Source organism: Haplochromis burtoni, unplaced genomic scaffold, assembly GCF_018398535.1.
Source record: "Haplochromis burtoni strain Fernald_Lab_line unplaced genomic scaffold, NCSU_Asbu1 Contig_13, whole genome shotgun sequence".
Lineage (NCBI taxonomy): Eukaryota > Metazoa > Chordata > Actinopteri > Cichliformes > Cichlidae > Haplochromis > Haplochromis burtoni.
The window spans coordinates 208,892-236,320 of record NW_024582374.1 but is presented as its reverse complement, the minus strand read 5'-3'; the positions used below and the strand labels follow the sequence as shown (position 1 = coordinate 236,320).

At 40.2% G+C, this 27,429-nt stretch overlaps 5 protein-coding genes across 6 annotated transcripts; 2 read left to right on the top strand and 3 right to left on the bottom strand.

Moving 5' to 3' along the window:
- Positions 1 to 776: 776 nt before the first annotated feature.
- Positions 777 to 3,940, bottom strand: tmco1 (transmembrane and coiled-coil domains 1). The gene is made up of 7 exons (XM_005919846.3): positions 3,723 to 3,940; positions 2,643 to 2,720; positions 2,501 to 2,560; positions 2,364 to 2,410; positions 1,982 to 2,049; positions 1,678 to 1,822; positions 777 to 1,255 (listed from the first exon to the last, which is right to left on the bottom strand). The coding sequence occupies exons 1-7, from the start codon at positions 3,790 to 3,792 to the stop codon at positions 1,157 to 1,159; spliced, it is 567 nt and encodes a 188-aa protein (XP_005919908.1). The 5' UTR covers positions 3,793 to 3,940; the 3' UTR covers positions 777 to 1,156.
- A 1,493-nt stretch (positions 3,941 to 5,433) lies between these two features.
- Positions 5,434 to 10,883, top strand: uck2a (uridine-cytidine kinase 2a). Of its 2 annotated transcripts, none has more exons than XM_005919848.3 (7): positions 5,434 to 5,639; positions 7,376 to 7,535; positions 7,677 to 7,773; positions 8,292 to 8,434; positions 8,854 to 8,951; positions 9,047 to 9,095; positions 10,434 to 10,883. In XM_005919848.3, the coding sequence occupies exons 1-7, from the start codon at positions 5,535 to 5,537 to the stop codon at positions 10,568 to 10,570; spliced, it is 789 nt and encodes a 262-aa protein (XP_005919910.1). In that variant the 5' UTR covers positions 5,434 to 5,534; the 3' UTR covers positions 10,571 to 10,883. The 2 variants fall into 2 exon arrangements, with proteins under 2 accessions (XP_005919910.1, XP_042071842.1); XM_042215908.1 differs by lacking the exon at positions 5,434 to 5,639 and adding an exon at positions 5,751 to 7,283.
- Positions 10,884 to 12,162: 1,279 nt separating this feature from the next.
- aatf (apoptosis antagonizing transcription factor) lies at positions 12,163 to 15,020 on the bottom strand. The gene has a single exon (XM_005919847.3). The coding sequence runs from the start codon at positions 14,911 to 14,913 to the stop codon at positions 13,279 to 13,281; it is 1,635 nt and encodes a 544-aa protein (XP_005919909.1). The 5' UTR covers positions 14,914 to 15,020; the 3' UTR covers positions 12,163 to 13,278.
- Positions 15,021 to 15,674: 654 nt separating this feature from the next.
- Positions 15,675 to 18,105, top strand: magoh (mago homolog, exon junction complex subunit). Its single transcript, XM_005919849.3, has 5 exons — positions 15,675 to 15,874; positions 16,204 to 16,262; positions 16,462 to 16,572; positions 17,724 to 17,806; positions 17,885 to 18,105. The coding sequence occupies exons 1-5, from the start codon at positions 15,784 to 15,786 to the stop codon at positions 17,982 to 17,984; spliced, it is 444 nt and encodes a 147-aa protein (XP_005919911.1). The 5' UTR covers positions 15,675 to 15,783; the 3' UTR covers positions 17,985 to 18,105.
- Positions 18,106 to 18,419: 314 nt separating this feature from the next.
- Positions 18,420 to 23,998, bottom strand: cpt2 (carnitine palmitoyltransferase 2). The gene is made up of 5 exons (XM_005919850.2): positions 23,456 to 23,998; positions 22,480 to 22,560; positions 22,284 to 22,390; positions 20,895 to 22,199; positions 18,420 to 19,770 (listed from the first exon to the last, which is right to left on the bottom strand). Exons 1-5 carry the CDS (start codon positions 23,644 to 23,646, stop codon positions 19,442 to 19,444), a joined length of 2,013 nt encoding a protein of 670 aa, XP_005919912.1. The 5' UTR covers positions 23,647 to 23,998; the 3' UTR covers positions 18,420 to 19,441.
- Between the last annotated feature and the right edge of the window lie 3,431 nt (positions 23,999 to 27,429).

Genomic DNA, 27,429 nt, shown 5'->3' with positions numbered 1-27,429 from the left:
GCTCTATATAAAAATACTGTTCAGGCTATTTTTAAGTGTTTAAAATACTTTGAGAATTTCATTAATGTATTTATCTACTTGTTAGCAAATTTATGAAAGGAGCAAGAACTGATGTTTGATGTTTTTGCTCTTTTCCTTTAATTTCTGCCCAGATTGTGGCATCTTGCTTGTTTCATACAACCATGAAATGTATCCGCAGCATGTGTGGAGTTTACCCGTGCAAAACTGAAAGCACTGATAATTTAATAAGGTGGAGACCTGCTCTGTAATGTAATATCCCAGAGTTCACTTTTCGGGACCTCAGATTGTATGCAAAACATGACCGTGGCTTCTGATTGGTGCTTTAAACCTGCACGTTTTCTTAAAGTCAGCAGGAAGTGACTCCTGAAGATGCATAAAGAAGCCAGTTACTGCATATAGAAGTCGATGGGGAGGGAAAACCATCATCCTACTCAATGTACAACTTCAGTAAACACTTTTCTTCATGATCTAATGGGCTTCAAATTACTTGACAATAACTAGTAAGATTTTAAATGGGAAGGATAGTTTTTGTGCTACATCCCACAATTTTTTGTTTCAACTTTTAATCACTGACAATTTAAAAAAAAAGATCTGATTGATTTAGTTCAGCAGCATCTGCATACTCTTGTTTGTTTTCCCTTAAAAATATCTTGTTCACTCAAATGAGTTTCACTCCATAGCTTCCCTTTAAATTAGATGGTAGTACAAAGGGACAAAAAACAACAACAACAACAAAAAAAAAGACATGCCTGAAATCTAATCATAAAACTTTATTCATATGCATGACACAACAGTACACAATGACATACAATAATACTGAAACTGGATCAGATGTTACTGTGTCAATCGTTAATTTAAAATCTCCAAACACTCCATGAATTTTGCTAAATGCACAGCTGACATTTGTAACCTTTAATAATCAACAGAATGAACTATAATTTTCCTATAATTTCTAACCAAAACAGTTATAATGTTTAATGTTAAATAAACAACAAAATGAATAAGAATCAAACAAAGTAGTGGTACTGTAGCTGCAACGGGTAAGACTTTTAACCTCAGCAGGAGCAGTTCTGTCTGTGCGCTGGTGGGGGCGCTATGAATGCAGGCAGTAGTGCAGGGACATCTGGGATGCTGATTACGAAAACTTAGCTGCTTGTGGAGGAGGTCCTAAAAAGCCTCCAGCCTGTTTGGTTGCAGCTCTGGAGGGTGCAAGACCGAGCATCTTCTGAATGTTCTACAGGAAAAAACAAAACAAAAGAAAACAGCAGAAACTCTAAAACAAATACCCAAACCAGCACAGAATATACATTTGATAACACTTAGTATGCACGATATTAACCCTGATATATTGCTGTATATTATTCTACACATACAGTTTCCTGCTAACACCAGTTGGATGTGTATTCAACAAACAATACAGAATTTGTCCTAAGGGTGGCAGTAGCGAACACAGCAGGTTACTTAAATTAACTCAACTGCCTTGGTCTCCCTGTGGAAACCAGATAATATCCTCTGGAGGTGTTTATGCTGAATCTGAGTAACAGTATTTAGTCCTTGTACAGCTGCAGTGAAAGCTCTGTCCATATTGCCAGCAATAAGTCAGACTCGTTCCTGGTGAGTATGTCCACTGATATACAATAAAAGTATAGACGTTACCTGTCTGATGGACATGGTGCAGAGGATATAGAGGAAAATAAAGGAGCAGTCGGTGTAATCCTCGCCCAGCAGGTTGCGGTGTGACAGTCCCTGGATATACGACAGTGGCACAAATGGCAATTTGGCCACAACTCTTCCATCGAAACTGAACGTAACATAAAAAGCCAAAAAGGGAACTTGTTTAAAACAATGGACTGGACAAGTTACTTTCTTATATTTTGCCTGATGTTTTTTGTTTTTTTTTATGAAAAGAGAAAGCTTTTTAACAAAATGTGAAACAGTATTTTACCCTGCAGTAACTTACATGGAGTTGAACATGCCCATGAGAGCTGTGAAGCAGAAACCAATGGCAAACATGGATTTCATCCGTACCTACAAAACAAACACTCAGGATTTAAAACGCATACATTTAACCATAAACACTTAAATTAAAATATATAAGGTTTGACTGGAATGATCAGCGGGCAAAATTTTGACCCGCCTCTCAACTGATTTAAGAACAAAAAATATGCTACAGTTGTTGAAATGAAAACGAAATGGTCATTCTGAAGGGTTTGTGTGGGAACTTTTTTCAGATTCAGTTGACTTTAAATGGAATGACCTCGCTAAACTACGATAACTAGACAACCGCAGTATCAGACATTAAGCCTGGGCTGCATATTAACTGGAAACAAAACATCTCTCACCATAGACAGGTCTCTGTTGTTGTTCTTCAGCTTCTCCTCTTGCCTTTCTGCAACACAATCATTCACAAAACACTGTTATCCAGAGGAGAAGGGCCGATCATAAAAGCAGAACACCGGTTTGTTTACAGGGTTCTTACCAATCTTCTTCTTTTGTTGGCGTCCAGCAGATTCAGTTATGGTTTCCTTTTTCTTCTCAACTAGTATCAGAGAGGACAAAATTAATCTTTTAACAATCTGAAAAAAATAGCAAGTTAACAAGACAACACTTGAGTCACTTACGTTTTTTGCTTTGCTTTTCAACTTCAGCCTTTAGCCTCTTGTACTTTTCAGTCCGATACACTAAAACCCAGGTAATCCCTGAGGAGAAAATACGATTGTTTAAATAAAATTAAAATAAAATTGAAAACTGCCACTGAAGTTTCCAACATTTCACACTGATCAATATGTGAAGTTTTTGCACATTTCTGAAACCTTTTCCTGAATCAGAAGAAATCTCTGCAGCCACAGTATTCAATAAGCTTTGCATCCTCTTCTGTCACACCAACCCTCTGCATTCCTCCTTCACTCTATCCATGGACCTCCTCTACGGTCCACACAGCTCAGTGACAATCAGTTCTCTTCTTAGACTAGCTTTACCAACTCTTTCCCATAGATTAATGGCATGTCTTAATGGCTGGTATCTCTCTGCAGTTATTACAGCTCTCCACATCACTCTTGTTGTTGAAAACTGGTAACAGTAAACGTCTTCTCTATTCCTCAGGCATCCTCTCACTTTCTAAGATTGTGTTAAACAATGTAGTTAAAAAGTCCACTGCCCTCTCTCCCCTCTAAACATCTCCATACTGCCACAGGTATGTCTTCTGGACTACCCATCTTTAAATTCTTTATTCTCTTCATCACTCGCTCTAATAGGCTGACAAAATACAACAAAAAGACTTCTACTTCTACGCTGGAATGTAAATCATACACAAATGTGGTTAAATAATGTCTTACTTCCGTATCTAAACTAAACATTTAGACAAAATTAAATTGTAACAAATATTTTTATTTATTTATCTTTTTCAAATTGTTAATGTAGATAGCGAGGAAGTCAATATTCTCCCCGAGGAAAGCGTCTCAAACGTAAGTTCAGGCTTTTATTGCGAAATTAACCGGAAGACACAAACGTTAAGCTGTATTCAGTCATTAACAAAGTACAGGTCAACAAAAGCAACGAAATTGCGAATTATTGAGTATTAATAACATTGAAGACGTTTCCCTACCATATAATCCAGAGTAATGTAAAATTCTGAGCTATAACAGTGTTTTTTGGAACACGGTAAAACGCCTGCCTCGACCTGTCAGACAGATTTGGCTCACCTTCGGCTAACAACGCTGTACAAATTGAGATGAAGACGATCAAAATGGTGTCTGCGAACATGGTACTCATGGTGTCAAAGTCCCGTTTTCCAGGCCGTAGAGAGGAAAAGTATTTACTTTATATCAGAAGATAAACCCTGACCACCTTCCGCTGAGCTGAGTTTCAGCTTCATACAGCCCTGTCAGCGTTACTGCAGAGGTCAGACCACGAAAAAGCACTTCCGGTTCATCCGACCGAGCCCCCAAAAAAAAAGAAAAAGAAAAAGAAAGAAAGGAAAAAATGCATATACATACACAAAAATATGTAACAATGCAGAGAGATTTTTCTTAACCATTTTAAAAATAGTCGACACTCTTGGACATTCCCATACCACGTGGTCAAAATTGTACTTAAAGGACAGTCTTGGAGTTTTTTCTATAAAGATGCCCTTCCATGTTGCCATATTTTTTCATAACTGTCCAAATTTCTTCATACTTACCTAAAATATTAAATGTAACATTCCACCTTCCTCCATCTTGTAGCCAACTTGTTCATTTTTTTGCATCTGAATCGTGTTTGCTAATATCACACTACCCAAAACTGTTCATCCATCCATTTTCTTCACCCTGGTAAGATTGCCAATCAATCACAGGACAAACACAAAAAGAGAAACAATCACTCACATTCTCACCTACAGTCAGTTTCGAATCACTAATTAATCTAGCCAACGTGCATGGTTTTAAAGCAGGAATTTCAACTCATTGTTATAACGGGTCACAAGCTCACTTTGATCTTAAGAGGGCCAGACCAGTGAAACTCCCCTTTCTGTCAGTGAAAATAAGTTTAAATAAACATTTAATATCTTAATACTAAACAAGAACTATCTTAATATGAGAAAAAGAAGAGTAATTGCAACAGTGCAACTTAGTTTTTCCGCATGCTAAAGAAATGCTGCTCTCATTAATGGAAGAAAGACTATTTTGGCTTAACTTGCTAGAAATAAAAGTATAAAATTACAGAAAAACAATCCTGGTAGCTCATCAGATAAAAAAGAAGGTCTCTGTTAATTCACAGAAAATGCCCCTTTTTTTGCAGATCCAGTGTAAAAACACATGTTTCTATAGTCAATGGTGAAAGTTGAACCTTTCTGTTATTTAATTCTATTACTTTGGTGTATGTATACCAAGGGGCAGTTCCTTATCAGTAGGAAAAGCTGCAAAACTTATTAGCATTCATTCAAATGTCCAAAAATTAATTACTTCCTTCACATTTTCTAAAGACATCCATCCAGTGGGCCAGATTTGAGCCTTTGCTAGGCCAATTCTGGCCCCAGGGCCTTATGTCTAACATCCCTATTTTAAAGTGTGGAAGGATGCTTCTTCATGGGAAGAAGATGGATCGTTTGAAGGAAAACACAGGAACTTCTTGCTGTGAGACGAGAGAACTAACCACCATGCACCACTCTACACTTTAAACAGTTTACGTTTCATCAAAATGATTGTGGATTTTTTTTTTTTTTTTTGTGCTGATTAATCCACGTGTTCAAGGCTTAGAGTACTAGTCAGCTTACTGACATCTGTTTAACTCAAAGAAAAACAGTCCGTGTTTTTAATAATGTTAAATTGCTGCACAAGTAAAATTTATAAAAGAAAAGAGAAAAAAAGGAACCCGCTACTACCTGTCAGCGATTTCATCATCAGCATCCTCATCTTCGATTTGTTGCCCTTGAACGTCATCATCACCACCAACTTCACCGTCGCCTACACCATCATCAAATGGGAGGAGCGCGCACTCCCCCGGCGTAGAGGTACGGTGCGCGCTGCAGATGAAACATGGCAGGAGACAGCGAGACAAAGCCAGGTGACCAAGCCGAAAATGACTCAAATATTCGGCAGCCATTCCTCATCGGTGTGGCCGGAGGGACAGCCAGCGGGAAGGTTGGCTTTTATATTATAAACCCTTTCTTCTTCTTTTTTTCCTTTGGATTATTTCTTGGAGGCGTCTGATTTTTTTTTTTTTTTTTTTTTTTTTTTAATATCTGTTGTGTTAGATTATGCGTTTGGGATGAAGAGGGCAGGACTAAGAAATTAAACGTATTCTTCCTCGGAAAAAAGAAGTTTAGTTTAAAATCATTACTTAGTCACTCGGCCTGGTTGTTGTGTTGATCAGTAGTGAAAGTTACGCAGGCCGCAGTACTGCATGTCAAATCAGAAAACGTGCACTGTCAACACTACTGTCATTTCCCCCCCCCATTGAAACCAGATTGATGTTCAGATTTCAAACTTCCGTGAAGGACTCCCGTATTTTGTTTTTCATGCTTTTTTTTTAATCAGAGGGGATGTAAAGAGTGGCGAAGATCATGGAAAATAGGAAAAGGAGGAGTGAGGTTTGTCCTAATTAGCATCAGCTGCGCTGGGTGCGCTGGCTGCGAGGAGTGTAAAATGCATTTGCAGACAAAGAAAGCTGAAAAAACTGACTGCTAACGCACTGTGCTGTCTGCAGCAGATGGATGCATGATTATCACTATTGGAGGCTGCAGCTTTGATGTTATTCTTTTTATTGCGCTTTCTAAATGATTTTCTGATGTCACACAATGTATCCGCTGTTTCAAAGTCGCTTGATGTTAACTTTATCTCATTTCACTGACCTGCTTGACACTGACAATATAGACGCCTTTGGTGCCACGACAGACTAAATATGTGCTTTGGCATTCTGTATTGTGCAGCATGTTATAGGTTCCCAGTAGTTTCCAGTATTCTGTCTTGGATGATCAGAATATGCTGCACTATGGTCACATTTTGTTGCAAAGTGGATAATCACAATAAACACAGTCTCTAGGGTGAACCAGGGCTCCAGTTTATGACAGGATTGCACAGCATTTTTATACTAAATCTGAGAAAATGCCCCATATTTTGATTGGCTTAAGTTTACATAAATCAATACATCTAACAAGAAACGAGGCGCAGATCCATGAAATAACCTGAAATGATACATAAAAGTTTTAACAGTTATTCAGGATATAAAAAGGTCATTCACGGAAGCACAAAAACTATCATATAAGAACATAAAACAAGCTTCTGAAGTTGGGAAAATTGCATTCAAATAAAATAAAGTACATTTGTCCTTTTTATTTAATCTTCAACATGTATTTGAAGATTGGTGCTATGAGGCCCTGTTTTGGAGCACTTCTCTGTAATAGCAACATGTTTTGCATTTTCATCATAAGAATAGTTTTTGACCTACATTTAATTAGTTGGGATTTGTTTGGCTAACTAATTTAGCCTTGTATTTCCATGAATCCAAGACTGGCATATCTCTTGACATTATTCATATGGGTGACAGTATGCTGACTTCTTAGGTGAAGGTGGTTGTGGTTCAACAGTCGGTTGTTTGTGGCTTCAACTTCCTGGTGTTATGCCTCTATTTTCCCACAGGAGTAACTGCTCACAGAACCACCTGTTCTCCCAGACATGTTATCTGAACAGGGAGTAAACTGCAGTTATTTGTTATGTGTCTGAAATGGCGTCAATGATTTCCAGTAATGGACTATGCTGTGTTTTTACATGATTAGGACGTCAAGTGTAAGTAAATGTTGGTTTCAGTGCAAAAATATCAGGCCGTGTTAAATCGTGTAACGAGGATCACTTGTTTCTGATTCTTTGTTTGTGTTCAGTCGTCGGTGTGCAGTAAGATCATGGAGCTGCTGGGCCAGAACGAGATCGACCACCACCAGCGGCAAGTGGCCATCCTCAGCCAGGACTGCTTCTACAGGGCCCTGACCCCGGAACAGAAGGCTAAGGCGCTCAAGGGCCAGTTCAACTTTGACCACCCAGGTACATCGCCTCTGCATTTGTGAGTCATGCTGAGTCACTGGGCCAGAGGGGGCTCGAGCATTGAAACGTAAGCATTCATGTTCATTCATGCCAAATGTGAATTTTGGTTTTAACTACCTTGTGCTCTTTCCTTCTCTATAGATGCATTTGACAATGACCTCATAATCGCGACCCTGTGGGACATCAAGGAGGGAAAAACGGTCCACATTCCTGTTTATGACTTTGTTTCCCATTCCAGGTGACTAACTGGTCATACAGGCACAACATTAAAAGGGGTTTCAGCAGGTTTCAGCTTACACAAAGAGATCTCTGATGCAGCATCAATGGAAGCATCATAATACATAAGACATGCATTATATCTACTGTGGTGGGCAAATTGATTTTCATATCATAGTGAAATGAATGGAAGCCCATAACTGCCTGGAAGGTGGGAAAATCTGAGTGCGCTTTGTAGTAAAAGTGTTCAAATGTGAAACAGTACATGAAAAGTGAATTATTTATTTATAGTTTTTTTTAATTGTTTTAAATTTGAGATTTCATTTTTGTTAAAGTTAATTAAAATAAAGAAAAAAATTCATTTGCAACAAGACATCATTTCTTGGTTCAGCACATTCTTGGGGTGCTGCACCTTTAATAGAATTCAAGACCTTTTTTCAGAATAACTCGCAAGCTTTTTAATCTCTCCAATCGCCATTCTTATCATTTTTCACTGCAGTGGATGCTGTTTAACCTTCTTGCTGTTTTAATATATGTCAGGAAAGAAGAGACCATGACACTGTACCCTGCTGACGTGGTGCTGTTTGAGGGCATCTTGATGTTCTACTCTCAGGAGATTCGAGACTTTTTCCACATGAAGCTGTTCGTGGATACGGATGCAGACACTCGTCTGTCACGGAGAGGTGACGCATGGCGAGACAAATCTGTTATGTTTATAAGCACGGGGCGGGGGGATGAACGTAACGGTTCATTGAATTAGTTGTTTTTAAAATGAGGACCTGTGGTGCAGGGGGGCTGCAAAGAAGGGCTCTTGAAAATTAAAGCTAGTTTGGCATCTTAGGAAACAAGCTTTTCTGTTTTCCTGTTAAAATTGCTACCATACAGCAGGTTCTTGGCTTAACCTCCAAACTAGAAGCTGGGAAAACACAGTGGGTCTGCTTATAGGTAGCTAAACGGCCTACCAATAGATCAACTCAGTAATTAACTCATTGTCTTTTCTTTTTTTTACTTTTTTTAATAGAAAAAAGGAAGAAATTATACATAAGTGTTAAAATACTTTATCCAATTTAAACGTTTTCTCCCTTGTCTCGTTTTCCTTCAGTGCTCCGTGACATCAGTGAACGTGGTCGGGATTTGGAAAGCGTTCTAGCCCAATACATCACCTTTGTCAAGCCTGCTTTTGAAGAGTTTTGTCTGCCGGTGAGTCCATATTCTGTTAGCACATTTGCAGATTGTCCCTGAACATGGAGTCAAAGATAAAATGTTTGCTCTTTTTTCTTTTCGACTTTGTTTAGACAAAGAAATATGCTGATGTGATAATACCGAGAGGAGTTGACAACATTGGTAAGTAGTTTTTTGGTTGTTCTGGGGGTGGGTCTGCCTGGGAAGTGCATCATAAAGACTACATTACAGATTATTTAGAAAAACAAATCTAGTGGAAGCAAATTTTGGAGACTCAACAGTGTTTATCAGCAAGGACGCAGCTGTGTTTATCTCCTTGCTGGGAATTGTGGTCTTCATACTCAGGAAGCAAGGTGAGGACAAAACAGCTTTGTCTAGTTTTAGGAAAGCTGTAAAAGAAAACTGCACTGCTCTCTGACACACCTGCTCCGACCATTTCCCCTTGATTGCTTCTTGGTCAGGTTTTATATGTATATGTGCCGCTGTGGCTTTTTAATTGTAAAAATGTTTCTTGCCATAAATCTGCTACAACACTTGTTGATGTGGCAAAGACATGCATATAAAAACATTACAGGCTTTGGTATAATTGTGATTTTTAGATCATGAGACTTCTTTCCAGATGATCAGTAGTCTAATTTTCTACACATAATATTTGAAATATTTGTTTAGGTCTGACTTGGAACAGGAGCATTGACATACAAAGAATGGAACAACAGGCTTACTGTGGTGACTTTATTCCAGGCAGCATTTTTCCGTCTATTATCCAATTTTTGTGGCCCTGTGCTTGGTGTATCCTCAGTTTCCTGCTCACACGCGTGGCACTCAGTGCCATCAGTATTTTTGCCTTTCTCTGTAAACCGTAGAGATGGCTGCTTAGGAAAATCCCAGTAGATCAGCAATTTCTGAAATACTCAGACCAGCCTGTCTGGGACAAACAACCACTCCACACTCGGTCACATAAATCACCTTCCTTCCCCATTCTGACCCCTGATTATATTTCAGCATGTTGCTTCGTCTCTATGTCTAAATGTGTTGTTGCTGTTGTGTAGATATTTGTGTTAACGAGCAACTGGACAGGTGTGCTTAATAAAGTGGCCAGTGAGTGTAATTAACCCAAACATACCTTAAGTTTTAAAATGTATTCTTACAAGTGTCACAAAAAAAATAATGTGTTTTTGTAAGAAGTAACAGACCAAGATTTCTATATAATATGGGCTGTACAATTCATTTAATATATATATTTTTAAATATACAATTTATAATATCTGCCATAGAAGCGAAATAGTGTAGCTATGGTAAACAAAGAGACAATTACATATATATTTTCATTATTTTGTGCCGTTTTATTCTGTAAAATAGCTTAGACCTTTGATGATTAAAGATGAGCTGTAAGTTTTGGGGGTATTAACTTTTTTTGGATGATGAGTTTGTATCTCTCAGTAAAACAGAGTTACAAACTGAGACCATCTGTAACCATGTAACATCTGTCTTTCAACGCAGTTGCAATAAATCTCATCGTTCAGCACATCCAGGACATTCTGAACGGCGGTTTGACCAAACGACTGAATGGGTGGTTCAGCGGTTATGGGACGGAGAAGAAGCAGCCGAACATAGAGTCGAGCAGTCGGCCCCACTGAAGCTCATCACTCCTTCAGGGAAGAGGAGAATGGTTTGCCTGAGTGTGCTGCTCTTCGTCACGGCTACTGCAACAAGGCAGCATAACTTCCGGGAATTCAAAAAGCCTCCTTTTGGTGCGATTCTGCTTAGACTTATTCAAATGAAAGGAGGCTTTGTGGAGCTGGTTCGCAGCAGAGGTATTCAGTTAAAATTTTCTCTTTAACTTGTGTACTGGATGACACTGATCGAGGGAGGAGTGAAAAAAGGCACTCACTTTTAATTTCATTTCAAACTGCTGCTTGCCTTTAATCCAGCACGGAGCTGGAGAAACTGTCTGCAAAAAGATTCACACACTCGACAGCCTTTAACGATCCAATAAACAGATCTTTTTCAAGATCTGTTTAAAAATGATTAAACAAAAAGCTCAGCTGAAACAACCAATTTATGCCTCAAACACCCGATGTACTACATCACCGCCAAAGATGGTCTTTGTGGACTAAATATGGAGTTTAATTTTGCATTTACCCATTTAATATTACGAAATCAGGAAAATTTATCATTTTAAGAAATTACCACAAAGTATAATTTTTCCTTGTAACTGTCAGATGCATGTTAAGATGTTTTCATTAAAAGAAGATGGACTGAACTCTAAAAGGAGATCGATTTAATATGATCTGCGTGTTCTGTTAAGGTTGTTTAATGCAGTTTCTTTTCTGTATGTTTGACTGCTCAGGTACTGTTATTTTCACCTTAAAAAGCTTCTTTAATGAAGACCGTTCTGTGTTGTGTTATTCTTGATGTCGCAAATTGAGAGAGAAGTGCCACACGCTGCTTAGTGCTGTAGAGGCAGCAAAGATATGGAGTGGCATTTTATGTCTGCGTTGTGATAAAATGCCCCAAAGAGCCCTTAAAAGTTTTTTTGCAAGTAAAATGTGAACCTTAAATGGATTGTTTTCCTCACAGCTGAGTCTTGTAGGTTGACTCCATACTGAATGGTGTGCAGCCAGCATTAACAGTGGGTGTGCTCTGGGGCACGAGCATGTGCTCCAAATGGAAGAGGTGTCACAATAAAATGATGTTCGCTTGTGTCAGATCAACCCAGCATTAAAGTGTTGTTAATTATGAGTGAAATAATAATGCTAAAGGGAACTCCTACACCAGCAGCACCTGCCGGCACTGTGCGGATGCCATTCTGACTCAGCACTGTTTTGAAGCTCGATATTGAAATTGCCTTGTGTAAGATTGTCTCCCAAAGGAGAAAATGCCAAACATTACAATATAAACGCATGACACAGGCACACTTTAGCAAGTACAGACCTGCAGTGACATCAAAGCCTTGTTACTGCTTTGTCTACATTAGCCATTCATAATCTGCTTAACAGACAACTGGAAGCATTGCACATTAAATCAGACATGTGGTTGTGGTAGGCTTGAATTGAGTGAGGCATGCTGTGTGTACGTCAGCAGATATTCATGTAGATTGCGTTTGTTTAACAATTTCCGATGCTGTAATTGGTGAAAAATGTACTGAGACTTCTGCAGGCAGACAATAAAACAAAACTCAGTTTGAGTTCTCACAAGATTCAGCTTAAAAACAAACGAAACATCTGAATTTAAATCACAAATGTATTTTACTTGCAAATAAAAACCCTCATGTCTTAACTTTATAAACACAGCACTTTAAGGGCTGATAGACACATTTAAGCTAAAGCTCAAATCACAATACTTTTTCCTACAACCAAGAGCATCAATATCATGTCATACATCATAGTTTCAATACTTAAAATTTCTGTTTTCTGATTCACTGGACCAAAATTGAAAAGGATTATTTTGGTAAACTTTAAAGGGTTAACCGCTTAAAACAACTCATAATTTTTACCTGCATTTTGACACCAGGCTCATCCTGTAACGGCGATAACTTCCATGTGAAAACTGTTAAAAACAGTGAATTAACAGAAAACAGCTTTTTCTGTTAGTGTAAACCATCGATGCATTTTTCTTAACTTCATATCCAATTTAACATCATGAGAAGGCAGAAGTTCATCAGGGCTGTAATAGGGCAGAGCGTGGGGTACATGGAGAGGTGTCCGGTGTATCACAGGACTCAAAGTTGTTGTTTTTTTTTTTTACATTTTCCAAATCACAATATCTGCTTTCAATGCTGCCATGTATTCAAACAATTGAGAAAGCTTTCCTGTCAGGGTTTAAATGCGTATTTGTAATAACGTATCTAAAATTAATTTTACTATTACCTAACATTTAAACATGAAAATTCATTTTCTTTATGATCTCAGTCCAGGCTAATGTAGCCCTGCAACATATGCAATGTTTCACATATTCCCAGCTGTGCCCCAAATCAACAGTATGCACTAAGCAGGGTTTCTGGATTTTTTTTACACTGGAAAAGCAAAAAATAAAAGCAAAGAACAAAAGACAAACAAAACTGGAGCAGGAACATTCCGTGAACTGGCTGCATGGGACTGGCCACAGTTCTTTACTTAAAGTCATACAACGAGTTCAAGTAATCACTTTACTTCATTCACATGTGATGGAAAAACAGTGTGAATTTTTAAAGTAGCACTCTTGTGATTAAATAAAGAAGCACTTTGGTATGAAAGACGTTTCTACAGAACTGCACGTTCTTTTGAGTTCAGTATGTAAGACAGTCTGAAGAGTTCCTGCTAAAGGAGAGTGGCTATTCAGTCCTGGGAATCTCAGCATGTTAATGTCACTCCCTCATAGAAGTGTTCTGACCAAACAGGCTTCGGTAGAGTTCGCTGCGGGCCTCGTCGCTCATCGAGCTGTGGTCAATCGGCGCCATGAAATTGACCAGTTTGCTGTGGATGTGGAACCGGACTTTGCGCCCCTTGCTGGCTTTAGTGTCTACTTTCTTCTTGATTTTGCTGCGCAGCTTCTGGATGGCCAGCCACTGCCGGCCCATAGCCACCTGATCGTTGGGGTCCGCTGCGCTCGTCTTACGCTCGATCAGCTCCCTCAGCAGCTGGTGGTAGAAATCGTCGTCATCAAATATGTCCTCATTGAGATCTTTCAGATGCGTGTTGGACTTCAGCTGTTGCTCCGACACCTCGCCTCCCTCCATGGGGGTGTTCTCAGATGTGAGAGCAGGGGCTTCCACCTTCCCCAGGACCCGGTACTCTGAGCGCTGGGTCTGGGTCCGCTTCAACAGCCTGTCCTTGTCCATCAGCACCTGCTCCACCTGGGTGAGAATGTTCCTCTCAAACGCCCCAAACCCTTTGGTGCTCTTGCCCATCGTCAGCCTTGTTTTGTCGTGCCACTTCTGCAGCGTGGCATTGCAGTAAGGCTGGAAAGCTGCAAACCGTTTGGCCATGAAGTCCGGGTACTCTGCCATCTCCAGTTTTCGTTTGGGCGCTCTGGCCTGCTGCGCTGATCCCTCCTTTTCATCGTCGCTGGTTATCTCCTCGTCTTCCCCCATGTCGATGGATCTCGTGTCAGCGTTCTGGTGCAGAAGTTGGTCATGCAACTCCAGCAGGGACCTCTGAAGAGCCTTCAGAGCCTTGTGAGTGTTCTTCAACGCTGCTGTGAACTCCCCCCCACCTCTCCTCTTGAACTCTGGGAAAGTCTGTGGCTGAGGAAGCTGGTTGGCAGTCACCAAAGCTTTCTGGATTTTTATTCGGCCCTCGAGCAGCTGGTCCCACAAGGCCAGCTGGTTCTTCACCGCCTTTCCTTTCTCCACCTCCTCATCTACTTTGTCCTGGGAAAACGTGCGCACCACTCCATCATCATCATCATCATCCTCTTGCTCGCTTTCCATCTCATCATCATCAGAGCCTTCCTCTTCTTCACTGCCTTCAGACTCCTCACGGCTTTCATCATCATCCTCGCTCATTCCCAGGTCATCCATACCTTCTGTCAGTTTATGGAAGTCTACTTTCTGAGGAAAGGTGATGTCAGTTGCTTTCTTCTTTGAAGCTAGATTAACATCGAGTTCTGAATCACTGCCCATCAACAACTCTTCCTCATCATCGTCTTCCTCCTCTGAAGCATTTTCATCGTCATCTGCCTCTTCATCCCCCACTGAATCATCTTCGTCACCTTCTTCCTCCTCCTCCTCAACATCATGTTCATCCTCCTCAGTCTCCCTAAGCAGCTGCTTTCGGGACACTGGCTTTCCCACATACCGTCTATCTGTGTCCGAAAGCAGGGAGGTGTTGCGCTTCCGCAGAGCGCTGAGGCCGGCCGCATCTTCATCCTCATTGTCGTCTTCATTGAACCGGTCCACCACTCTGGCTTTGGTTACCTCGTCATCATCATCCTCCGGATCCACGAATTTTGGCAAAGGATTCAACAGATCCTCAAGCTCCTGTGAAAACGCGCCTGCCATGGCTCAAAGTTTACAACCACCACACGTGCAGACTCTTCCTGTGCGCCAGAGCGGTTTGATGACGTTAGAAAAATGCGACACGTATAAAGACGCTGAATAAGTTCAGCCCTGCGTGAGTTCTTTCAGGAAGAACCTGATGATAAATGAATGCAGAAATACCAACCAAGAATTGATGGCTTAAGTAAAATCAAGCAAACAAATGAACAAAATTGGAAATAATTAACAATTAATTACTGATATAGTTATTCAACTGTTTCTTTTTCTTTTGTAATGTGACAAAGTCATTTAGAAGATTTACAGAGGACCAGAAGAGTCTAATAAACAATGTTGTGCTTCAGTAATGAATTGTTCCATACTGTACATCTGTAGAAGTTGTTGAGGATTATGGTTTGACGTCTTAAAAAGCACATTCTTGGGTCTTGTCATAGATTTATACATACCCCAAGAGGAAGCCAGAAATTGTATTTATTAACGGAGTTTTATTCCAAAAATAGGTGACTAAATGAATAAAAAAATAACATTTATTTTATACTTCTGAACTAACAAACAATCAAAGATGCATCAAACTAAAAATAAATCGATGTGCAAATAATGAATATTTTAAAGGCATAAAAGAAAAAAAAGTTGCTAGTTAACTTAAAAAACTGACACAAACTTAAAAAAAAAGAAACCCTAAGTCTAAATTCTTAAAGTAAAAAAATGACTGAATTATCGCGGGAATATGACCTTTAAGACAAAACTTTGGTCAAAAAAGCCCCACATCTATAATCCTCTGCGCATGCGTATACGGTTGGCGAGGCTCTGGGCTGCTCTTGCTAGCTCAGTTTTGTTCATCAGACTTGCGCAGAAAACGCTTTCTGTAGAATAAAGATGTCAACAAGCGACTTTTATTTGAGATATTATGTCGGACACAAGGGGAAGTTTGGACACGAGTTTCTAGAATTTGAGTTCAGGCCTGACGGTAAGTGTAATTTGAGCGGCAATACAGACGCGTTAGCTGTCCGTGGTTCGAAGCTAACCGGTTTAGCTAGGCCGCAGCGGAGTCAAAGAGCCAAATTCTCCGTTTGGATTTAGCTGCAGGAGTAATGCTGATTACTAACTTTGTTTTTATATAAATAAGATAATTATTACCATAGCGTGTGGTTTAGAATATAAGCAGTAATGTTTTGAGTTTATCCTGTGAGTGCGTACGCGCCATGCGGCCTGTAGCGATTGATAACAAACTCGGGCGTTTTTGTTCGAAACGATACACAGTTTCCCACGTTAAAGTTAATCTTTTTTCCCCCGCAGGTAAACTGAGATATGCAAACAACAGTAACTACAAGAATGACGTAATGATCAGGAAAGAGGTAACGTATGATTGATTTTAAATGTATGTGTAAGGGGTGGTGAGATATCTGTAAAGTAAGAGCTGGTTGTTTGGTTATTTTTCGAGAAGTAGTTTCGGTCATCATGCTCAAACAACATGTATGTGGTTATAAATTAATGCCGTCTCTCGAAATGTACAAATTTAAATCTGACTTGTGCGTTTTCCGGTGTGCCACCCAGGCATATGTTCACAAAAGTGTGATGGAGGAGCTGAAGAGGATCATTGACGACAGTGAAATCACCAAGGAAGATGATGCTCTGTGGCCGCCTCCTGATAGAGTTGGCAGACAGGTTTGTGACCTCTTTATTACCCCGTGTCCTCCCAGTTATTACAGTTTCAGCTGTTTTCATTCATGCCATGCAGATTTAAAGTTTTCGAGGTACATTGCAATAGGCAACTGTCCAAGGCGGTCTTTAACTATTCCACATTGCAAGTACAGCCTGTGTGCTGTTGTGAAAATATTCTGGTACCTTCGCTGAGAGTGGTGATTCTCAATCCTGCCTTTTGCATGCAGTATCCAGGCAGCTCCCTCACCCAAACCACACTAAGTTTATCCAGTAGTGAAAACTGCTGAGAAGTGGACTGTTTCTGTTCTTTTATTCCATTTTCTTCCTGGTTTGGGTTGGGTATGCTTAGACCTCATGGTTATACTGAGGCTTATCGTTTCCATCTGTGGAAGATTTAAAAAAGAAAAATCTGACTTGATGACCCTACAGCATCAGTTGGATTTTGCTGATACTGTAATTGCACTCTGTTTAATATCTCCATGCAAAGTTATACTTTCACAATCTGAATATTTTATGATTTACAAGCCCTAAATAGTGGTGTGAATAAATTTGGCAGTTTTTTTTTTTACTTCAATATCCTGGAATATGTTATAGTTCCAATAGCAAAACTGATAAACATTTAGTCAGTCATTCATACTCTAGATCTTTGTTCTGTTTCCTAGTACATACCTGGAGTGATTGCTCAAGGGTCATATCATCCATTGGGATAAATGGCTGCTTAAAACAAGTTATTGTTTGAAAGTTCAGGCTTATCTTCTGAGTGTGATGTCCCTCTATGAAAGAATCATTTTCTAATATAATTATACTCTTAGTTTTTCTAACCCTTTGCAAATTGAGCATGCAGATAATAACACGGAAGGTGGAAGAAATGTCCCAGTTTGATAAGGTCTTTGGCTACCTTACTTAAAAGTGGGCAGTCAACTGCAGTTCATCCTTTAATTCAAACCTGTGCGGACAGAAGGTCAACCAAATGGATTTTTCTGTGACCAATAAGATCATAGTGGAGAAAGAATAAAGTTGAGAGCACTCTGAAAATGACCAAAACTTTTCTACTTATGAAAGAAAGTGACCTAAATTTTCACCTTCAACTCTGCAGTGATGATTTTCTCCCAAGATAATTTTCTGAGGCCTGTTTTTTGTCTCATCTTTTACAGGAACTCGAAATTGTCATCGGGGACGAGCACATTTCATTCACAACTTCCAAAATTGGCTCCTTGATTGACGTCAATCAGTCAAAGTAAGTAATATATCCAGGAGTTGGGAAGTGGAAAGTAAATTGTATTTGTTACTGATGTAAGCACACATGTGTTTTTAGGGACCCTGAGGGCCTTCGTGTGTTCTACTACCTGGTGCAAGATCTGAAATGTCTTGTTTTCAGTCTGATCGGCCTACACTTCAAGATCAAGCCCATCTAAAATCTGGATTTTGCTCATTTTAATTACTTTAGCTGATGTTTCTGTTGTACTACCGCATTTGTACATTTGCTTTTGGTGGAACTATTTTTTATTTTAAATAAAGAGTGATTTGGTTAAAGAATATGTGTTGTCGTCTTAAATGATCAGCTGTCTGTGAAGAATCACAAGGGCAAATAAAAGAGCAGAGGTAATTAACTTTTAATTTCAAAATACATTCAAGCACAACAAATGGCTGTAATCTAACACTAATGACAGTTCAGTGTATTACAGTGGTGATTTGTAAATGCTCTGGTTGAGCTTCACATCATTAAAAAAGGCACATCCTCTGCATCCTGACTGGCAACTATTGCAGAGAAGTCTAACTGCATGAATGACCAACTAGAGTCAGAGCTCCAAGTTCAACCCACTCCCTACACCCTTCCTATGGCCTTTTACAGAGTAACGATTCCCTCATTTCTCTGACATAAGCAGTAACTCAATTGGCCTCTGTGTCACTTCATAACACTGTAAGATAGCTATATTATATATGCATTACGTGTATCATGGCCATTAATTAGTGGAAATTTGCTTCGTATTTCACTTCCATTTAAGAAAAAAGTTTAATGTGGAGATCCTCCTTGAGAAACCACAAGTTGTGTAGGAGCAGGATTATATTTAAACTGTTGCCTCATAGCAAGAAGGTGCTGAGTTTGGAGAACTCTGGCTTCCTCCCACAGTCCAAAGATATGCAGTTAGTGGGGTTATGTTAATTGATAATTCCAAATTGCCCATGTGAGTGCAAACGGTTGTCTGTTCTTATGTGCTAGCCCTGCGAAAAACTGGTGACCTGTCCAGTATGTACCCTGCCTCTTGCCCCATGGTAGCTGGTATAGGCTCCCTCCCCCTGATGAGGATGGATGGATGGATGAACAACCTTAAATCGCAGCTAACAGTAACATTAGGCCACAGCACACTAACATCAGCATGTATGTAAGAGTTGGTCACAAATGTCTGAATGGCAATTTGGAATGACTGTGGGCTGAGGAAGTCAAACACGAGCAAATTTTCAATGAAGGTAAATAAAATATGTTGTATATTATTATTATTGTTTTCAGGGCTTGAAAGTGAATATGAAAAGATAAGAATTATATTTTGCTACACTTGATTTTTCTTTGATTCTCTCATTTTGTAGTGTTATAGATGAAGTTGCTAATATTTTTTCATTACAGTTGGATATTTTTCACCAAAATGTTAGAATATCAAGTTTTACCAAAATAACTGGTTATGATTTCTGCCGCACACCAGCAGTCCTATTCATCACCGAACAATTGTTATGATACGTATATATAACTAAGGGATGACAGAGGAAACTTTGTTTTCAAAGAGCTGCCCTTCAGTTTTCCCCATCCTTTCTATTCTCCCTGAATTTCCTTCCTACTCTTACCTTTATCAATATGTAAAAGTACACTTATTCACTCTTAGCTCAGTGGCTTTCCATCCAGCACTGTGAAAATGTCCTCTAAAGACTTGTGGACACACTGCAGGAACTCATGGACGTTGCGAGCCGGGTAACTAGATACGTTGCAACCGATCCAATTGTCGTGGACGCCGTAGCCGACACCAAAACCATCAGGTACCACAGGGGCAAAGCCGCCGAGACTGACAGCTGGACTGGTGAGGGTGCTAGTAGAGAGGATGTTATGGTTGATGGCGGCGTAAGCTGGGTCAGTGTACAGACTGGGCAGAGCTTGGCCCTTTGAGGCGGCCAGGTATCGCATCGCGAACAGGTGACGGTCGAAACCCTGACCTGGAGAGAGATGCAAAAAGAGCAGTTAGTGAAGGAACTGTTCTCAGGTCAGCATTGTGTGTAATAAAAAGTGCTAATCAGTCATTATCTTAACACTTCAGTTTTTTATATCGAACAATGCATTCAAGAAAATAATTCTTTAATAAAGTCACACATTATGGTGAATAAGAAGACTTATTACTTAACCTTGCTTGCATTACTGTAAAAAACCTCCTAAAATTTCATATTGCAGACCGTGCCCCTCTATGTCTAATAAGCTAATATCAAAACATATTTGCTCATCCATTTAGTAGAAAAATGCTAAAACTGAGAATCCCAGTTTTTGTAAATCAGATATCTGCATATGTCAGACTGAAGTGCAATTTGAGCTCTGAGAGAGAGAAAAAAGTAAGTGACAATCATACATTGTGTTTTTAAGACCATACACTTTGATGTGTTAGTTTCTCCCTGAATATGTTAAAAAGATTTACATTTTTAACATATGCTGCTATATTTTTAACTATTACATGGCCATGCTACAGTATTGCTTGGCCTGTTCAATGTGTGGGCAAAATTATACACTTAATCACATGGTCACTTAGACGATGTTCAGCTGATAAAAATGAGTCCTTTTAGCCCATTACTAGGTGGTTACTTGGCAAACTGTTTATTAAATATTACAGCAAATTCAACTTTTTAAACTGTAAATGAGATGCTATTGTTGAGAAATATACTTTTTTTTTAAAGCATTACAAGTGCACAAATCCTAAACACACAGCAACATGATGATTAGATAATATTTGGTACAGATAAGAACTTTTAGAGCAGTAAAATAAAAAATGTCTGTGTGCAAAGATCGATTGCTCAACTCCTGATGGTGCAGGAGGACAAAGAAACAAACTAAAGGTGGTTTTTTCCTTTGGTTCTGATTAAATCATCTTGGGAGGGCTGTGAAATGTTTAAACATGGTTATAGCGTTTTATGGTTTAAATATTTAGCTCAGATAAACTACTGATTTGGCCTGTTATGATGTGTTGTTGCTATGACAGATAATTACCATCAGAGATATCTGCAGCTTAAAACACTGCGTTTACTGGTGTACAAAATCACCATAATTTATCTGCATGCTGACATGTCACACGCACCCATAGCTGCCTCCTTGGTGAGCTGCCCATGATATTTGGAGCATTCATCAAGCATGGCCTGCAGCTCCGCCACACTGTGTTTGCCAGGCTGTTGAACGAAAGCATGTGAGCACTTTTTGGTTTGTACAGTCGCTGGTCGGATGGTCTCTGTGCGGCCATGCTTGAAAGCTGCAGTGCTACACGACTCGTACGTGGCTACAGTCTGTCCGTACTGCCTCAGAAAGCCCATTTGGAAAGCCAGCTGGGCTATAGCATCTGGACTCAGCCTGTTCTTCTTTAACTGTTCCTTCCCGCCTCTTTTGAACTCCATGGCGTCAATAGTGAGTTTTGATACGGCAGAGTCAATATTCTCCTTTGCCTTTTGGATGCCATTCTCCAGCTCCTTGTTCAGCTTGAATTGCAATCTGCGCACAGCAGAGGCCGAATCCACAGCAGCAGCAGCCGAACCTGGGTGCACTAGTGGCTTCTCGGTGGTGTCCTTAAAGACCTCGTTCTGGAAGCGAAGCACAGCGACGCCGTCACCCCAGGAATGTTCAAAGTTAATAGCTGCCTGTCCGTCTTTGGTTACAATGAGGCTGAAGGACTTGTCGTACCAGCGGTTACAGCCGTTGCCGTGCAGCATGTTGTGGGAGATGTGAATATGGTCCCGCATGCTCTCGTCATCCAGGCAGAGACAGAAAAGGGCGCTGTCCACAACCCGTAAATCCTCTGCGTTTCCAGCACCAATCAGCTTGTCCCTGAGCCCTGCCCACACGTCCCTGTTCTCACTGGTCAGAACACTCAAAGGGAAGGCTGGTGCCGGTGTCGAGTCAGACAAAATGTACTTCAAGTGGGACTGGATCTCTGCAGGTTTCACTAAATTCCCATCCCTGTCTATTATGTCAAACACGTACATGTTTCCTTTCCTCATAACCAAAAGGTGTCGCCCTTTCTCATCAGTAAAGAGCTCATCTCGCCCATGTTTAGGAATCCGAGTTGAGTTAAAGAGGCGGAAGTACTGAGACATGTCCAAAGGGTATGCATTCACCATGTAGGCCCCATACCAGGACAGTGAAGATGGGACCCAGCGGATAAAGTTCTTGAAACTGTCCGTGTCGCTTTTGACTGGGTTCAGATGGAAAACCTCTGGCTCCAGCAGACCGGCTCGTAGCGTTTTCATGAAGCGCACAGCTGAACACACCATGTTGGTCGCCCGCAACAGCTGGTCATTGTACTCAGTCTTTGGGTCGGGATTGAAGGACATGAAAGGGTTGAAGTTGAGCACCACAGAGTCACGTGCAGACAGATACATATCAAACCAGGGAGCTGTGACACAAAAGAACATTTTTAACCTCATTTAACAGTAATTATTCCATCTTTGATGCTCAGTTTTAGGCTAGTCATAGTTACCTGAGATGTAGCTTGTGTGCTTATTGTTTTTATCCTGAGCAACCAGTTCCTCATTCAACTGCTTTCCCGCACCATTCTGGAAATCCTGAGCAAGTTTCTCTGTTGTTCTGCAGATACATGACAACAATGGCTCCAACTAGGTTTAAAGCATTTAAATAATCAAATAAAAAGTTTGATTTAACTTGTGGAAACTCACCTGAACTGCTCATCATCCAAAAGAGGCTTCTGGGCAGCCAAATATCTCCTGATAGTATCCTCCAGTTTTGGTATGGGCAATCTAAACAGCAAAAGGGAAATGAAGTCAGTCATGTTTTATTCGATTCATTTGTATGTTTTATAATAAAAACAACTTAACGGAAGAGAGCACCCACTGTGATGTGGTGACCCATGTTCAAGAACCAAATGTTCAACAGCTTTCTTAAACTAGGGACATTTTCTTCTTTTTATTTCATTTAAAATGTCTGATGGGTCTCGATTTCTATTGTAACATTTGGACGGCAGGATCAGAATTAGACATAAACAAAACAAAAGCATGGTTTATCCTGCCTTGTATGAATGGTTCAGGCTATGGTGATCATGTAATGCTGTGGACAATGTTTATTTGGCACACTTTGGGCATCTTGTACCAACTGAGCATTGATTAAACACCAGAGCGTACCTGAGTATTACTGCTGACCATGGCCATCTCTTTCTGGGCACAGTGTACCCATCCTCTGATGGCTGCCTCCAGGAGTATAAAGCACCATGTTCACTCTGCTCAAATGACCTTCACAGTCACCGGATCTCAATCTAACCGAGCAGTCTGGGATGTTGTGGAATGGGAGATTTGCATCATGGATGTGCAGCAACTGTGTGATGCCATCTTATGGACTGAAATATCTGGATAATGTTTCCTGCACAAAATCTGAACTGTTTTCACACACCTATTTTTTTAAGCGTCATTAATCATAATTCATGTCACCCTCTAGTGGTCACTGAGTTTAACGCAAGCATGCCCTTTTACCTACATCGATCTAAAAGCTAAATGGGTCACCTTTATTTCAGGACACCTTTTTGTTTTGTTTGCTGGACATCTCCGGTGCACATGAAACCACAGATTTTTTTGAGTTTGCGCGACATGTTTGGAGAAAATGAAAAAGCAATGTGTCCAAATTCGTCACAAAACGCCTTACCTGGGTAAACTCTTCTGGTAATGCATGGAAGGCACGACGCTTTGGTGCAGATACTCCGAAGATGATGAAGAGGGGGCCTTTTTGCTGCTATAGTGTCTCATATGAACCCCCAGAGCAGCGCTTCTAAAATGAATTAGACTCCCGGACTTCTTGAGAGAGGCGACACAATGCAATGAAAGCAGACCGGCCATGGTGTTGATTTGTAAACTGATCACCTACAGGAGGCTACAAACGTAAAAACGGTTTTAACAGGTAAAAGGTAAGCCTGGACGGAGCGAGCTTTCACCTGTCACTGAAGGAAAGATACGCCAGCTAACTAGCTAACATTAGCAACCGGTTAAACTTCCTTAGAGTACCGCTTCGTTTCACAGACACTCGGGAAAGGTTTAGCAAAGGAAAATAAACGCCACCTATTCGACTTTATAATTTTAAAAAGTAAAGGAAAACGTTAGAAGGGAAAAAAATAGAAAGAAATAATTAACTAAAGTGACAACAGGAAGTTTAACCAGTAGAGCGTGTCACGTGACTCCTTCTGGTCCTGCCTCTAGATTTCCGGTATAGTCTTGTAAGGGTGTAAATACATGTTTCTTTATTGTAAATAATAAATATCTAAAGCCTATATATTGTTAAAATAAGGGCCCATGACAGTGTCAATTATTCAGTTATATCAAATTTAAAGATTTATAACTTGGCTTATGCTGCAGTAAAACAACCTGAAATGAAATTAGTCCTGTTAAATAAGCTTTGATCTAAAAGACACTTGTATTGCATTTTATATTTGTTTTGATTTCAAAAAGCTTATTATTATGATAATGTCAACAAGATGAGAGTGAAACTCCCTTTTGCTTTAATGACAACAGCATTCAAGCTGCAAGCTTGTTTGCATACGTGGACTTGATTTGTTTTCACTACGTTCGTGAAAAATCTAAGGTTTTTGGTTGACTGCTTTTCACAAAGATATGAACTATTATCTCGGAGCATGTGAACAGTCAGAGTATCATCTGTCTTCAATCTAGCCTACCAAACCAGCTCGGCAGGCTTCACTATTTCCCAAACCATCTTTTACTCTGGGTTTAATACAGTGCTGTGTTATTCTTTCTTCATCTCCTCACACACCTGCAACTAAACATAGTTAAACATAATCTCTTATTTTAGATACTCATTCCATGATCATTCTTTTGCCTCCTTGAAGATTGAAGTTGATTTTACAGCTCTTTTTGTCCCTATCTGTGCTGACAAAGAACAACAAGTATAATGAAAGATAATATTTTAGCTTAACTTTCCAGACACTCGAGAAAATATTAATGGCAAAGAAGATTCCATTATCTTTCAAACAGGTGTTGGGTGGTTAACTCTTTCTGTCTTTCTTGATCATATTTGTTGAATTTAATAAATAATACGGTCCTCAGCCTGACAGGAATTAATCCTCACGCTCTGAAACAACAGTGAATACTATAAAGTTACAATTTGAAGGGGCTCACAACTGCAAAATATTACAGTTTTTCTCAGTTGCTTAAACACTATAACCAATCTTTTGAACCCAAATTTCAAAACCATAATGCCACTTTCCAAAAAGCACACCTATTTCCCTGAACTATAAACACTATGTCCCTGCTTTACCATATGAGTCAGATGTGGTGAACTGTTACTACAAAACTCTACAAACAAATCCCTACATTTGTCAGTGCTTACTCCATGTGGTCACTTAGAAAGCACTAGCAGTCAATAATATTAACTCACATCAGCACAGCTTTAGCTCAATTAGCACACAATTAGCCAAGTGGAAACACTAGGAGTTGAAATGTATCACACACCAATCAGAAACTTTGATGGATAGATAAAAGGGCCAAAGCCAGTTCATTCAAGTTTAAAACAATGGATCCAAAGACATGCAAGTTGAGGAGGAGGAGGAACAGGAACAGGAACATAATTCGCCATCGGGCTATTGTAAATGTCCCTGGTCAGCGTGGAGGGAATATCACTCTGTGCGTAGCCATCAGCCAATGAGGGGTACTCCACTGCCATGCCATTCTAGGACCCTATAACACTTCTCCTTGCTCTTCTTGATGGTCTAAGACAACATATGTTACAGCTGAACTACAGGGAACCAGCACAGCCAGAGCAGCCTCGCTACGTTGTTGTTTGGGATAATGTCAGCTTCCATCGCGCTGCTATGGTTCATGACTGGTAGATAGAGGAGTTGTTTTCGGCATGGTGGTGGAAGGTGTATGACTGAGAACCTTATGTCCGTGTTCACCTTCTCCAGGCCATGGAAGAGGCCTGCCTAGACATACCAGTAGATGCATGCCAGGGGTGGATCAGGCATGCAAGAGGAGTTTACCCCCGCTGCCTGGCCAGGGCCAATATAGCCTATGATGTGGATGAGATTCTCTGGCCTGACCCAGAACACACACAGGATGCTGACGTGGAATAATGTTTTTGGTGTGTGTTGTACTGTATGGTACATGGATAAAAAATGTGCCACTGTATATACATTGGTTGTGTCTTTTGTGTTCATCATGTGAAAAGGTTTTTGAGGGGAAGAACCACAAGCAACATAACTTGCCAGTTTTGGGAATATTGTTTAACATTTATTGCACCAATGTGTAAGACTATGTTGTTGTGTGTGTGTTTTTGAGGCCTTGTGTGTGCTGTCTGTGGGCAAAGTTTGGTTTTTCAGCAAAAGTTAATAGTTTTGGGTGCAGAGCTTCATTTTGACCTGACAATACGATGTTTGGGAAATTGGGTGAGACATTACGGATTTGTGTTTACTGTTTTGGGAATATGAGGCATAGTTTCAAGAAATGTGTTTAAGAAATCAAGAAAAACTGTAAAAGGAAAAAAAAGTAGATTAAATAATCAATTTGGTGGGTCCATAGAGTTAGTGGTTTACACCTTTGCCTAACATGCAAAGTCTCCCTGGTTGAAGGCTGGGAGGACACACAAATCCCTTGGAGGTTGTGTCAGGAAGGGTACATGGTGTAAAAATCTACCAAATCAAATATGCGGCTCCATCTGCTGTAGTGACACCTTGTGAATAAGTGAGCAGCTGAAGGAAAGTTTTAGTTAAAGAAATAAAAATATTCAAGTTCATAGAATCTTTTTAACTATTAAGTTAAATTACCACAACTTTTTAGGTGATAATAATTAAGTCAGTCAAAAGTTGGAAAAGTTGGAATAATTATGGATAACTGGCTTCTAAAACAACTTTTTTTACATACTTCAAACAGCCATTCTGTCATGGTCTGGGTAGTTTTCCACTGCATCGGCTCCTCCTCTCTGGGTGGAGTCTTTGTTGTTCCTCACCTGCTGGCAATCACACCAGCAGTATTTATGACCTGCACACAACTAGTCTTCGCCAGATTATCTGCCAACTTTAGTCCGTTCTCGGCCTCATGTCTGTTCCTTGGTGTATCATCGTGTCTACTTGCCTTAGTCCTCTGTTTTCTCGTCAGCATCTGGAACCCACCTACCAATCCTCATCCGTACAAGCTCTCCTGGATTCTGGTATGCAGCTGCCGGTAACCTCTCCCTTTTCAAACTGCCAGTCTCTCCTGCCTGCCTCCCTGCATTGCACGTAGTACCCACCTGGACCTTTGTCTCCTGCCTCCCCCCTCCAAGCAACCTCCACCTGCAAGCACTGCCCTGGCCAGCCACAGTTTCCCCTGCCCAGTCCCTGCACCCAGTTGTCCCTGCAATCTAGTCATAGTTTTGTTATGGCCATAGTTTCTCTTGCCTCAGACGTCTAGTTTACGTTCCTTAATGCTAGTCTGAGTTTTCTGTTAGCTTCCAAGCGTTGTGAATAAAGACTTTTGTTACACCGCACTTCAAGCCTTCGGTTTTGAAACTGCACTTGAGTCCATCCCATTTCCATGGGCCACTGTGCCATGACACATTCAGTATTACCTTTAAAATACGTTGTATTAGGTAAAGATCAGTATCTGTAAAATATTTGGTGGTTTTTTTGCACCTTC